At 39.9% G+C, this 14399-nt stretch overlaps 1 protein-coding gene across 2 annotated transcripts in view; it reads left to right on the plus strand.

The window, feature by feature from the left end:
• Nucleotides 1–14399, plus strand: part of LOC127430650 (protein Jade-1-like) — a 110293-nt gene that overhangs the window by 39846 nt on the left and 56048 nt on the right. For both annotated transcript variants that reach the window (XR_007895465.1, XM_051680576.1), the window contains exons 3-5: nt 7558–7643; nt 9274–9431; nt 11603–11775. Coding sequence is in view for 1 of the 2 variants with exons in the window: in XM_051680576.1 (XP_051536536.1) it covers nt 7558–7643; nt 9274–9431; nt 11603–11775 (417 nt within the window). In the remaining variant the exon portion in view is untranslated. The remainder of the gene's footprint in view (nt 1–7557; nt 7644–9273; nt 9432–11602; nt 11776–14399) is intronic.

The following is a 14399-nucleotide window of genomic DNA, read 5'->3' on the forward strand; positions in this document are numbered from 1 at the left end:
CTTGCTTTCTGGCAATGTGACGCATTCCAAAAGGAATATTTGCTAATTCTCACGGTCTCTCCACACTCCCTTTCGATTTCCTCGTTCTTAACTTTGATTTATACTTTGCATTTATTTAGGCTATAAGGTTTGCAACTTCACTAAAACAATGTAAACCAGCATATCACAAAGCGCATTCTGGGTTGAGAAAGCGGCACTGAGCGGCATGAGGGAGCTGAGCAGAGTCTTCAAAAAGGTGCTATCCGTTCAGGTGATAATTCCACCGCTCTGCTCACATGCTCTGATCGGTCACGATACATATATCAGCACCACACTTTATATTTTTATTGTATACAGTCTTCTTATTTTGTGTATACTGTATATTGTATATTATTAGGTGTATATTGTGTTGTGTAACAGATGTGTAAACTGTGTTGTGTAAATCAGATGTTTATTGTAATTGTCATACTGCTGTGTTGCTAGGAACTGCACCATAGACTTTCACCCACTGTTGCACTTGTGTATATGGTTGAGTGACAATAAAGGGATTTGATTTGATATGAACTAAGTGACGCGCTAGTCAGAATGCATAACTTGTGTTGTGAATACACCATGTCCTTAAAAACACGTTACACTTAACATAATATACTAAACTGTCTAAACGTGAGGAGTCACTTCAGAAAGTAGCTCATATTTCAGTGTATTCAATATATGTTATTATTTCATGAGCACAGCTTTTCTCATGTTGTTTAATGGCACATATTCAATAGAATTTGTTGGCTACTCCCAAACAATACAGAGCAGGTGGAGCAGCTGTAAATACCTGTAGAACTGAGATCTGGGAATCCCAAAATGTTGAACCAAATTTTCAAAAGATCTCAACACTCCACTCTTATATAGTCACCGAGTGTAGTAACCCCCCTCACAATCCACTCTGACCAGCAGAAAGGGGACTTATTAATACATAATTTAGGGTTCAGCCATATGCATGAGGCAACATTTATATAAATGTCAGAATTAAATACACTGGACACTTTTGTCCATACCGAGTGCAAATGCAAGATAATGGGGTGTAACTTAACTTCTCCGATTAGTTTGATAGAAAGGCTTTGCAATGGCAAAATAGGAGCAAGAACTTCCTGTTCAATACAAAACCAGAGAGCGGCTCTTTCAGGTGGAAGCGACCAATGAGCCAAATGTCTGAGACCGAATGCATAATAATAATAAAACAAAATGTTGGGTAGGCCTAGCCTACCTTTGTCAATCGGCCTATGTTACTTATTAAAATGTAATCTAGGATGTTTACCATTCCAAATGAAGGACTTCGCTATGCTATCAAATTGCTTTAAATAAGAGTGGGGGACATCTACTGGGAGAGATTGTAACAGGTAGTTACATTTTGGAATACAGTTCATTGTAATAACATTAACCTTCCCAATCATAGATAAATGTAATGAAGCCCATCTGCCCACATCGCTTAAACCTTTTTATTAAGGGGTCAAAATTAACTCTAACTAAATCGGACAAATTTGCTGGCAATAAAATGCCCAAATACTTAATGCCCTGTTTGGGCCACTGGAAGGCACCCGGCTGGAAAACTGTTACTGGGCAGTACGCTGTCAGACCCAAAGCTTCGGATTTAGACTAATTGACTCTGTATCCTGAGAACTTGGAAAAGGAAGTAATAATTCTATGGAGGCAAGGCATAGATCTAATGGGGTCAGAGACGAATAATAAAATATCATCTGCGTAAAGCAAAACCTTATGCGCCACACCTCCCGCCACCACCCCTGGAAAATCATCTTCCCTTCTTATCACGGCTGCTCATGGTTCCAGGGCAAGACAGAACAATAATGGGTAAAGAGGGCAACCATGTCGGGTGCCCCTATCCAGAGTAAAATAATCTGAAATTAATTAATTTGTTTGTACCGCCGCTACCGGGTGTCTATAAAGTAACTTAATCCATCCAATAAAAGTATTCTCGAACCCGTATATTTCCAAAATCTTAAAAAAATAATCCCATTCTGCCATATCAAACGCCTTTTTGGCGTCGTGAGATGGCCGCAACCGGAGTCTGATCATTCGCCACTGACCACATAATATTGATGAAACGCCTAGTCTTATCAGAAGTGCTGCGGCCCCGAATAAACCCCACCTGATCTTGATTAGCCAGAATTTTTGACAATATTTTAACATCTAGCTGGATCAGGGAAATTGGACAGTAACTCTTACACTCACTTAGATCTTTGTCCTTTTTAAGAATCAGACTGATCTGGGCTTGTGTCATGGTTGGCGGAAGCTTTCCATTCTTTAATGATTTCATATAAACTTCTAACAAAAGTGGAGCCAATTCTGTAGCATAAGATCTAAAAAATTCATCTGCAAAACCATCTGGCCCCGAAGCCTTCCTTTACTCCTCGCCTCATGTAACACAAGATCTTTATCGGATGATCTCAGAAATTTGGCCAGAATTGATCAGGCCTGTCTCCCTCGCTCTATTTCCAGCTTATAGCCTGTTATGTCGAGCAGAGTCGGGAAGAGCTCCTCTAGGAATTTCACCATATCTCTGTCTTCTTCGTTCTCAGGATTTCCAACAATTTGGACGTTGTTTTGGCGGTTATGATTTTCAATGTCTTCCCAAATGTGTTCCAAGTCCACCTTGGTCGCTAGCGGATTGGCAGCTAATTCCTTCTCCGATGACACCAGATAATCAATCTGTTTCTTGATGTCCCCCACTCTTGTAGCCAACTCAGAGAATTTCGTCTCCATGGCAGTGATCTATCGATGTATTACAGCAAGATCCTTCAAGTCAGCAACGACCCTCGCCAGCATTGCCGACATGCTCGACAGTTGACACTGAATCTCTCCCATCGCACCGTCCAAACTGAGTCCCTGGTCTGCGGCCCTGTCAGGGGTGTCAGCTTGAGCACATAAGTGTCTTTTAATGTCTCCAGAGCCCGAGGATTTTGAATTCTTTGACACATTGTCTTCTTAGAACAGTTATGGAACAGGGTGTATCGAATTTCACCGGTTTATGACACAAAAAGTATTAATAAAAACTAGCAAAGTGCACAGAGCTCACTGTTCATACTTCTGCCCCTCGCATGGTGCCACACAACCCCCTAAACAAGTATAATTATTCTTTCTTAAAATTTGCATGTCAAAAAATTTACTAAGAGACTTCAGCAGTGTTTAAGCATCATAAGCACTTTTCCTAAAAATGACAAAGCATGTCATTTTATGAACTGCTGTGCATTTGTCTAGCTATACAAAAAGACAACAATAATAGCTTAAAAATAATTAAAAGTTACATCCTTATGTCATCATCAGTCATTTTTACTCATAATTCTTCCAGCCCCTTTCTCTCCTTGTTAAATGAGATCACTGTACTAAACAAACAACATGCCTCCTCTCCTTCAGTCGGTCAACAGACACTGATTCTAGCTCGTTCACGAATCAAATGGGAGAATGGGCATGTCCGTTTAGTCGGTTAAGCCAATGATATGCTTCTTCACAGCCCACACTCCAGTGCTATTGGTAGAGTTGGGGTACTCAAGTTCAGACTCGAATCCGAGTCACGAGTCCAGTTTTAATGGACTTGCCACGGACCCGGATGCATTTTTACTCGGACTTGACTCGGACCTGAGCCTTTGGGACTCGGGATGTTTTTCTGAGTCCATGGCATTTGATTTGTGATGCAATGAACAAAATAAATAAGTAAAAATAGCGAAATGGAAACAAATGGACACTCTGTCTGCAAGCAGTTGTAGCACCCCCTGATGTCATAGATGTAGCCAGAGTTTGTTTCACCGTGTTGAGCAAACACACCTGCAGAGCGGCACACCCATTCAACCAATACGCTTGAATGTTACTATGGAGACTGCTGTGTAACATCGATTACCGAGGTGGCTGGCATGGCGAACACAAAGACAGGTATGTTGCCAATGTACTAGAAACTACTAGAAAGGCAGTTTCGCACGACACGGGACCTGACAACTGGTAAAATCGCACGTGCCGTTTGTGCCTCCAAGACGGTGCTCGCATCGCGGTTTCATCGTGGTTAAGAACTTCATTAATTCAAGTCACCCACATCATGTTTCTCACAGTTTACTAAAACAACATATAAAAATAAAATTCAGAAAAATATTATTAATATTGGGCTATTAAGTCTTTTTAGGTGTAATGTATCCACACATGTAGGCATCTGTAGTCTCTTGCGGTCCACGCAGTGTTGTCAACTTAAACTGATCCTTGATGAATTAACTGTAACTTTTTAAATAGTTTGGGAAAATTGTTTTTATTGCTTAAGCAGACTGCAACTCTGAAAAACAGATAAACAGCACCTATTTATTGTTTTTCTATTTTAAAAGCATTGAGGACCTGCTTAAAATTATATTTTACAGTTTTTTCCACAATAAAATGCACAATGAAATATAAAGTAAAGTTATTTTGGGCAGCGAAATGTTTTGTTTATAATTTAATTATAGATTGGGTGACCAGACATCCCGTTTTATTACACAGGATAGTCCCGTTTTTTGGTCGAGTCACTGATTTTTTTTCTTCTTAAATTAAATCTCCCCATTGTCCTTCTTGCTGTTGTCTCTGTTATCATTTGCAGAGAAGAAAATTCATTATACATTCGTTCTAGTCTTCAGCAAATCAGCTGAAATGTATCTGGTTACCATAGCAATGCCGTTATGCGCTTGGCGCTCGCGCTCCATGTCGTCCTGTCAGTCAGCGCAAATGCCCAAAATAATGCAAAAATGCGTTTTCAACAACGAGCTGAAAGAAGCTGATCCATGTCTTCACGCAACATGTGAAAATGTAAGCGGGGTGTTTTCTGAATGTTCATTTATCCCATGAGCACGGAGGTAAATCAGACAAGTGTCACATTCAGACAGCTAAACTGCACTTTTTACATAGTACAAGCACTTAAAGGAATGTTCTGGGTTAAGCTCAATCAACAGCATTTGTGGCATAATGTTGATTACCACAAAAATAAATTGATTCGTCCCTCCTTTTATTTAAAAAAAGCAAAAATTGAGGTTACAGTGAGGCACTTAAAATGGAAGTGAATGGGGGCCAATTTGTGAACATTAAAATACTGTTTCAAAAGTATAGCCACAAGACGTAAAGGATTTGCATGTAAACATGATTTTAGTGTGATAAAATCACTTACTAACCGCATCTGTGTAAAGTTATAGCTAATTTTACAACTGCTTTGCCATGATGATGTGATGTCAACAAGTCCTAAAATGACTGTAAAAATGACTATTTTAACAACTTAACAGCTCAAATTTTACATGAGTTTTAACAGAAGAATTAATGTAAGCACTTTTAAAAAATTATAAGCTTCACATTTCTGCCTTTAAACCCTCCAAAAATTGGTAACATTGACTTCCATTTCCCCCATTCACTTCCATCGTAAGTGCCTCACTGTAACCTCAAGTTTTGCTTTTTTTAAAGAAAAGGAGAGACAAGTCGAAATTAATTTTTGTGATAATCGATATTATGCCACAAATGCTGTTGATTGAGCTTAACTTGTATTGAACCCGGAACATTCCTTTAAATGTTGAGATGTGGGGATTGTATTTTGAATTTTTGGTTCCAGTGTTGTGAATTTTGTGTTAAAATGTGTACCTGACATGACAAGTCTACTCATCATTACACATGCAATATGAAATTATATGGATAGAATAGGCTACGTGGAATTTGTAAATAAAAAAAGCTAAAATGTGGTTAAATGGTGAAAAAAATAAAAATAAAATATACATTTTCACAAACTGTATATTGCAGAAGTTTGCATGCTCCTTTTGTTTTGGGGCTATAAGTTTTCACACCCCTTTCAGAATGTATGCAAATATAAGAGATAAAAGATTATTTATTTTATGAATATATAATCAAAAGCTACATTACACAAAATGTACTGTAATTTACACAAATCATCCAGTTCAAAAGTTTGCATCCCCTTGATTCTTGGTTCTTGTGTTCCTTCTTGAGCATCAATGAATGTTTGTACCTTTTGTGTCCATCAATTGTCCTAAGTGTCAAAAGCTTGATATCTATATCATTTAGCCACTGTTGGGAAGAACTCAAATGTGCAGAAGATGCTGGGAAACCAAAGAATGTACAGTATATTTCTTAAGAAATCTGGGCAGCTTCACAGCTCAGGACAAAGCTGGGACTCATGAACAATTATTACACAAACAGTCATTAATCATAGAGAAAGCACACACCATATTAAAGGGTTTGCTCTCGTGCCAGTAGCTCTAAAGCTCGCGTGCAGTCTGTCTCATGAACGCGCACAGGAGATCAACGGTCGGTGAAGAGTTTCACTTAATAATACATCAGATTTCGGTTTGTTTCTCATCAAACCTTATCATATTCATTCAGATCAAGACATGAGTCACATACAATAATTTGTTGGACTTCTGAATTATACTTTTGTGTCCTTTTGAAGCTTGAAGAAGTGGTCACCATATACTGCCATTGCATGACATCACTGAGCACAATTTCTTTTTCACAATTTCTCCCTTTGTGTTAAGAAAAAGAAAGAAAATCATATGAAGTTATAACAACACCAAGGGAATGTAAACTTTAGAACAGGATCATTTGTTTAAATTCAGTTACTATTTTGTCTTGTGGAATATACAGTATATGAGTATCTGTTGTGAGATAGCTTCTTCAAGGTATCACAGCATTTGCAGTCAAGTCGTGAGATGTAACTTCTCAGCGAGTGCTAATTACTACTGTATTGACTCATTTTCCCAAACCAGCAGATAGAGACAAAAAAGAAATCTCAGTATATATTATTTCTTTAGATAGGGATCATTTCAGATAAAACTAAACTAAATTGAAAGGACAAACTGAAAATGAAGTAGAACTAAAAAACTCAATTAAAATTCGAAATGATAATAACTCTGGTTTTAATGACTAACGCAGCTTTTACTTTCTTTAGTCCATGTTTGAGTGGAGGGGAAAAAGCAACAAATAACGGTCAACAGAACGCAATAAGTGAAGGGACAGTTTTGTCTTCATACACCTAAAGCATATGCTTTCATTCTGAAACCACTTTGAAGTTTGTTCAGCAGGAAACTAATAACATATAGAGGTGTTTTTGTTACATTTATATTGACAATTGTGTTTTCTTAGTTGTGAAGCTTAAAATAAGCTTAAAATATTGATGTTGAGTTTACGATTACAATTTGAATTCAGATTCATGAACAGATTCATTCAGACTCTACTTGGACTCTGCCTGTTATGGACTCTTTTTCAGACCCTTTTGGACTCGGACTAGACAAAGGTGGACACGAACCCAACACTAGCTATTGGTTCGCGCTATATATAGTCAGTCTTTACAGGTGGGAAAAGCCACCAAAGCACTCACACTTAAAACTAGTGCAGTGCTGCCACTGTTTAAAGAGGTCATAATGGGCGATCACATATTATTGTGCTGATTGCAAAGTTATAGATTTAAAGGGGGACTGAAGCCCTAACAACACCAGTGGTGCCATAAAAAAAAGTTGTATTGCGTTTTAACAAGATGGGATTTCAGGCAAGACACTTTTTTTCTTGCAGGTCATGTGACGACCTGGTCGCGGTCATCAAAGAACATGGGGACCAACAGCACATGGATTCGCCTTGAGCAGAAGAAACCATCAGAGGTGGGAAATGCTGTTTCTTTCATAAAGTTAACCCAAACCAAAAGAAACTCGCCTCTTTTTAATGATTGACTAACAAAACAACACTTTTTATGGCTTCCCCAGCTGAGTCTGGTTCCTCAAGGTTTATTCTCTCCACTGACTAACATCTTATGGAGGTTTTTCCTTGCCACAGTTGCCTTTAGCTTGCTCACAGGGGCTTAAAGACATTAAGGCATGATTTTCTTTTGGCTTTTAGAGATTCAAGACATTACATTATGATTGTCTGTAAAGCTGCTTCGAAATAATGTTTATTGTGAAAAGCGATATACAAATAAAATGATGACTTCAATTACTTGAAAGAGGGATTGAAATCATACTGACTTTTGGCTTCTATTGGAGCGTACATGATCACTTAACCTCAGAGCTTATGGTACAGTAGGTGTGTCTTGAAAGGTTATGTTATCACTAAAAATCCAGTTTTTAATGGAGAAAATGAATGGCATTTTTATTTCCAGAACCCAACTGTTGCACTTAATGTACTGGTGCATTATATAATATTACAAAACATGTGCTTATTTCAAGTGTCGATCTCTAAAGTATCTCACTACAGTGATTACACACAACAGCAGTCTGTCAGAAACTCAGGGTAATGCAAGGTCGAGGGAACTGAAGAGTCGGGAGTCGACAAAGGTCACAGGCACTTAGCACAGGAGGAATCAGGGAGTGTGTGGAGCCAGGTGCAAAGAACTCCGGAAAGTCAGGGATAAAAATAAAATAAGTCTTTATTAATCCAAACGAAAACTCAGTAATGATTCCAAAAAGTTAATCAGCAGTGAAAAATCCAAAGGTTTCCAAAAAAAACATAAATCCAAGGAACAGGAGTATTTCAAGAAATTAAATCCAAAGAACAGAAAGTAATCCACAGAGAACAAGATTAGTGAACTCGCATCCAAAAACCGAGCCGTGAACAAACAAAAAACAGCAACTTCAATACAACTCTGAAAACGAGGCACAGGTGAAATGAAATAATGACAGACAAGCATGGAAAACACAGGGAGAACACAATGGCGACATCTAGTGAACAAAGTAAAACATGACAAGACCAAAACACTGACACCGTCTTTACTCAGATATGCAGCATTTTCTCCCATGCAATTATGTGAAACATCCTGACAGCAAAGTAACTGCATCCTGTGAGCTGATGTTAAAGTTTAATGGAAATTAAAGTTGTGTGAAATGGGAATCAGCTGTGCAAATTCCGGACAAACAGCTGCATGCAGAATTATGCACTCCTGTCATGAAGTTGTTATTTAAAGCAAACAGGTTTTGCTGCTTACACTGAAGCCTTAAGTGAAATAATTTACCCAAAAAGGAAGATTCTGACGTCCTTTACTCTTTCTTCCATGGAACACAAAGGGAGACGTTTAGCGGTTTGTACAAGCAACTACAGCAGAAAGTGTATAGTGGCTGTCAAGTTCCAGAATGCTATATTGATGCATGACGCATGAGTCGCCACAGTTCTGTACAATGTTTGTATTCTGTTTGTACACCAGACAATCATTTTTACTATTCAATTTAAACCATGGATTATGTTGTAAGTTCCAGGCCAACTAGTGTAAAAAGTAATATAACTTGACTTATCTTCTTGCAGGTGTTTCGGACGGACTTTATAACAGCCATGAAGTTGCCTGATTCAGCACAGTTAAGTCCAGAAGAATTTTATTTCCTGTCAGACCCGTGGAGGCAGGAGTGGGAGAAGGGTGTTCAAGTCCCAGCCAACGTGGAAGCCATTCCTGAGCCTTTGGTCAGGTAAGATTCAGCTCTATCAAACAATCATCATCACAGCAGTGCTACTAACTTCACTGCAGTGTTCAGTAGTGTGACAGTAGTTCAGCTTTTTTCACAGCAGTGTAGCTTGTATTAGGGCTGCACAATTAATCGTATTTTAATCGCGATCACGATTTCCGCCTCACTGTTAATTAAGCATGACTAGTGAGTTTGCAAACAGACATTATCCGCCAGGTAAAGTTGCAAATTGTTGTTCATTTTCATTATGGGTTGTGTCTACAGATGATAGACCAAATCACAAGCTCTTTCGTAGTCCTTTTTCACCTCACCTGACCAATCACACTCTCTTCAGAAGTTCACCACTGACCAATCACTGTTTCACTTTCGAGCACGTGCTGAAATATGTCAGATGTTTACGAGTACTGTATGTGCATCGCTCTGATCTGTAGTGTTTTACACTTACTCGGTACACACATAAAGATAATGATACAGCGTTATCAAAGTGGTTCTGTGCTCGATGCACACAAAATTAATTCCACCTCGTGCTTTGATAATTTATGTAATATACAGAAGAGCTGTGCTTGGTTCGTACGCGTTGCTAATGTGCGCTGACAGCGTTATATTGAAATCGCTCCGGATTTACTTCGGTTGCACATTTGCGTAATTCCAAATATGTTTGTCCATAACAAGTGTGTAAACAAATCTAAAGTAACCCCATGGCACTGGGGTTGTCTGGAGCGAGGAGGAGATAACAGCATTTCACCATGCATGGAAGAAGCACAAAAGTCTCCTTTGCTGGTAAGACACAGAAACAACACATTGTCTTCCTTCAAAATAAAGGCTTGAGATACACAGTATATATATATATGTATATATGTATATATATATATATATATATGTATATATGTATATATATATATATATATATATATATATGCTGGAAGAGGTATTAGGGAGTCCAGCAGGGGGTTTTAATGAACACATAGAGTCAGGACGTCGGTTTAACATCTCATCCAAAGGACAGTGCCTTTTTACAGTATAGTGTCCTCATGACTATACTGGGGCATTAGGACCTACACAGTCTGCAGGGTGAGCACCCCCTGCTGGACTCCCTAATACCTCTTCCAGCAGCAACCTTAGTTTTCCCAGGAGGTCACCCATCCAGGTACTGACCAGGCTCAGCCCTGCTTAGCTTCAGTAGGCAACCCGTCTTGAGCAACAGGGTGATATGGCTGCTGGCAATATTATTTAATAATAATTAATATTAATATTATACATTACTTTAGGGTATGGGAATATAATAATGTTAATAATAATAATAATCATTAAAAGAATGGATCTTAAAAGAGGACACAATTGTAAACTCCTTACAGAGTAACTGCTTCTATTAGCAGTAAAGAATGGGCAAAACATGAATCATTTACTAGTTTATAGTTCTAACAACTTGTTCAACATGAGAGCTACCATTTAATGTAATTTTATGTTTTTTGTTCTTTTAGAATCCATATCTAAGCAGAGGCAGTACTATTTTTTTTTTATTTATTTTTTTTATTGTGCAGCCCTTTAATAAAAAAAGTTTTCAAATAACAGAATAATCATGATTAATAATCGTGATTAAAATTGAGCAAAATAATCATGATTATCATTTTCACTAATATGTTGCAGCCCTAGCTTGTACTGCAGTAAGCTACTTTTTTCATTGAGCAGTGATGTAGTGTGACAAAATATAACATTGCTCTTTTTATAATAGTGAGCTGAGGCAATGATCAAACATGCTTATAATAGCCTAATGGCCATTCTTGCTCTTAAATGAAGTATTGTAAAGTCCGATCCATTTTAGTGACTCGGTTGTTTTAGACAGTTCATATAAATAAACGATTCATTACTCAACAATTTACTGATTCATATTATTCCCCGTTTTTTTTTGGCAGTACACAAAACAACATACATACACAATAATTTTAGCAAAAGAACATACTATTTAGTTACATGTTGCTTTTCATTAGTGTTTTTGGTCAGTTGTATAACAACTTAATTATTAAAAAACTGTATAATAACTCAGTTGTTATCGGAAAACAAGGCCCTGTTCATTTAAATAGCATAAAGGCAAAATAAAAGTGGCTTGTATTTGAAGAAACAGCCTGTACCAAGTGTGGTAGTCATGTGAGTGTAAATGTGCGATTGTTTTTCAGAATGCTTCCAAAGGCCAGTGGGATCCCATTCTTCTCACCCACTTATAACAGAGGACAGGCAGAGTTTGGGTTTGGAGAGTCACGTGGGCTCACCGAACCACTTAGTCGATATGATCTGGATGATCTGGACGTGGCCTGGCTTGAACTGGTTAATGCTGAATTCAGACAATTAGGTAAGATTGATTTATGAGGTAATGTTTCTTTCATAAGGTAAGAAAGTTTGGTAATGAAAACACGGCAAACAAGAAAATTTAAGGAAAAGGGTGGGAATTCTATGTACAACTGTTAGGTACATTATTTTAAATTGATCCAAGTATTGGACAGGTATTAGTTCTTATATTGTTTAAGTAAGTATAGTTTGGTTCAAAAGTCTGAGAGCAATATTGATTTTTGATTGAGTATTATAAAGTGAGACGTATGGGATAGACATTAGATATGTCTAAAACTAGCTACTCATCATGCAGGGCAACGTTCTGTCTAATTTTTGTTTTTGCTGAGCAAATCCTATTTCTATTGGGCGGAACTTTCGGCCACTTGAGCAGAATGTACATATATATATATATATATATATATATATATATATATATATATATATATATAAACCAACATTTTTGTTTGTACCAATACCAGTGAAATTTCATAATTCTTATTATTTAAAATTTCAATACCACAGTAAAATTGATAATATGCTTGTAACACTTCTCGGTTAAAGGAGGAGGCAAGAAGCAGATTTTTGTGGTTCAGGTAAGCCTTTTATTCTCCCCACTGCAGCAAATGCACTCTTCCAGGGCTTTCACCATGTTCAATAATTCGGTCTAAACCTAAATAACTATTTCAGAAAAATAAACTCTCAGCTTCGCAATAATCAGCTCTTGGCTTCACAGTGAGGTCTCTAGTACCCAGGCTCTCTCTTTCTTCTGAGTGCTGCGTGGCCCTCTTTATGCCGCTCTCCCCGTGCTCACTGAAATTAGAGACAGGTGTTAGACATAATTTAGCTCAGGTGTAAGCGCCCTTACCACTTTCTCTCTCTCCGGAGAGATGCTTGACCACGCCCCCGCTGCCACATATCCCCACCACCCGACTCGGGCCGTGGCGGCATCCGGCCTGTCTACCACTCCCCCCCATTCCTGGACAGGAAGTCGGCGACAGCCATCTGCGCCCCCGGTCTGTGGACCACCTTGAACTTAAACGGCTGAAGAGCCAGATACCAACGGGTGATCCGGGCATTAGTATCCTTCATGCGGTGGAGCCACTGGAGTGGGGCGTGATCCGAGCAGAGGGTGAAGGCCCGCCCCAGCAGGTAGTATCGGAGTGTGAGGACCGCCCACTTGATGGCGAGACACTCCTTTTCCACGGTGCTGTACTTAGTTTCCCTTAACGAGAGCTTACGGCTAATGTACAGCACCGGGCACTCCTCCCCCTCCACCACCTGCGAGAGTACGGCCCCCAGCCCCCTGTCTGAAGCATCTGTCTGTAAAACAAAAGGGAGAGAGAAGTCAGGTGAACGTAAAAACGGCCCCCCGCAAAGTGCAGCTTTAACTTGCGTGAACGCCCGTTGACACTGCTCCGTCCACTGGACCGGATCTGGAGCTCCCTTTTTAGTGAGATCAGTCAGCGGGCTGGTGACGTCCGAATAATTAGTTATGAACCTTCTATAATAGCCAGCCAGCCCCAGGAACTGTCTCACCCCCTTTTTGGTCTTGGGTCTCGGGCAGGTCGCAATCGCCGCTATCTTGTCAATTTGGGGACGCACCTGCCCGTGGCCCAAGTGGAACCCCAGATACCGTACCTCCACCCGTCCAATCGCGCACTTCTTCGGATTCGCTGTGAGTCCCGCTCGGCGCAGCGATCTCAGAACCGCCCTCAGATGTTGCATATGCCGCTGCCAATCATTGCTATAAATGATGATGTCATCTAAATAGGCAGCGGCGTAAGCTGAATGCGGTCTGAGGATTCGGTCCATGAGACGCTGAAACGTAGCCGGGGCTCCAAACAAACCGAACGGAAGAGTCACAAATTGGTGTAATCCAAACGGTGTGGAGAAGGCGGTTTTCTCACGGGAAATTGGTGTCAAGGGGATCTGTCAATAACCCTTCGTCAAATCCAATGTCGAATAAAAACGAGCAGTGCCCAACCGATCGAGCAACTCATCAACGCGAGGCATTGGATATGCATCAAATTTAGACACCGTGTTGACTTTCCTACAATCCACACAGAATCGCACAGACCCGTCGCTCTTAGGCACTAGAACAACAGGGCTGGACCAATCACTGTGGGATTCTTCTATTACCCCCATATCAAGCATCGCATCCAATTCTTCCCGAACGATTTTCTTCTTGTGTTCGGGTAATCGATAGGGGCGGCTACGTACCACGACCCCTGGCTCGGTCTCGATGTGGTGATGGATGAGGTTTGTACGTCCCGGTAGAGGGGAGAACACATCTGCGAACTCCTGTTGCAACCTAGCAACCTCCGCGAGTTGGCTCGGTGAGAGGTGGTCTCCGCAAATGACCGGGGTGAACTGATTATGTTTTGAACTCACCTCCGGTCCAAGCTCCGCCTTCTCGGGAACTACCATAGCCAACGTCACTGGGACCGCCTCCCTCCACAATTTCAGGAGATTGAGGTGGTATATTTGACATGCGTCCCCTCTATCGGTTCGTTTAACCTCATAATCGAGATCTCCCACTCGTCGTGTGACCTCAAAGGGTCCTTGCCACTTGGCGAGTAATTTAGAGCTCGGTGTGGGAAGCAATACAAGCACTTTATCTCCCGGTGCAAATTCCCTTAGCTGAGT

The sequence above is a fragment of the Myxocyprinus asiaticus genome, chromosome 40 (assembly GCF_019703515.2).
Source record: "Myxocyprinus asiaticus isolate MX2 ecotype Aquarium Trade chromosome 40, UBuf_Myxa_2, whole genome shotgun sequence".
NCBI classification, from domain to species: Eukaryota; Metazoa; Chordata; class Actinopteri; order Cypriniformes; family Catostomidae; genus Myxocyprinus; species Myxocyprinus asiaticus.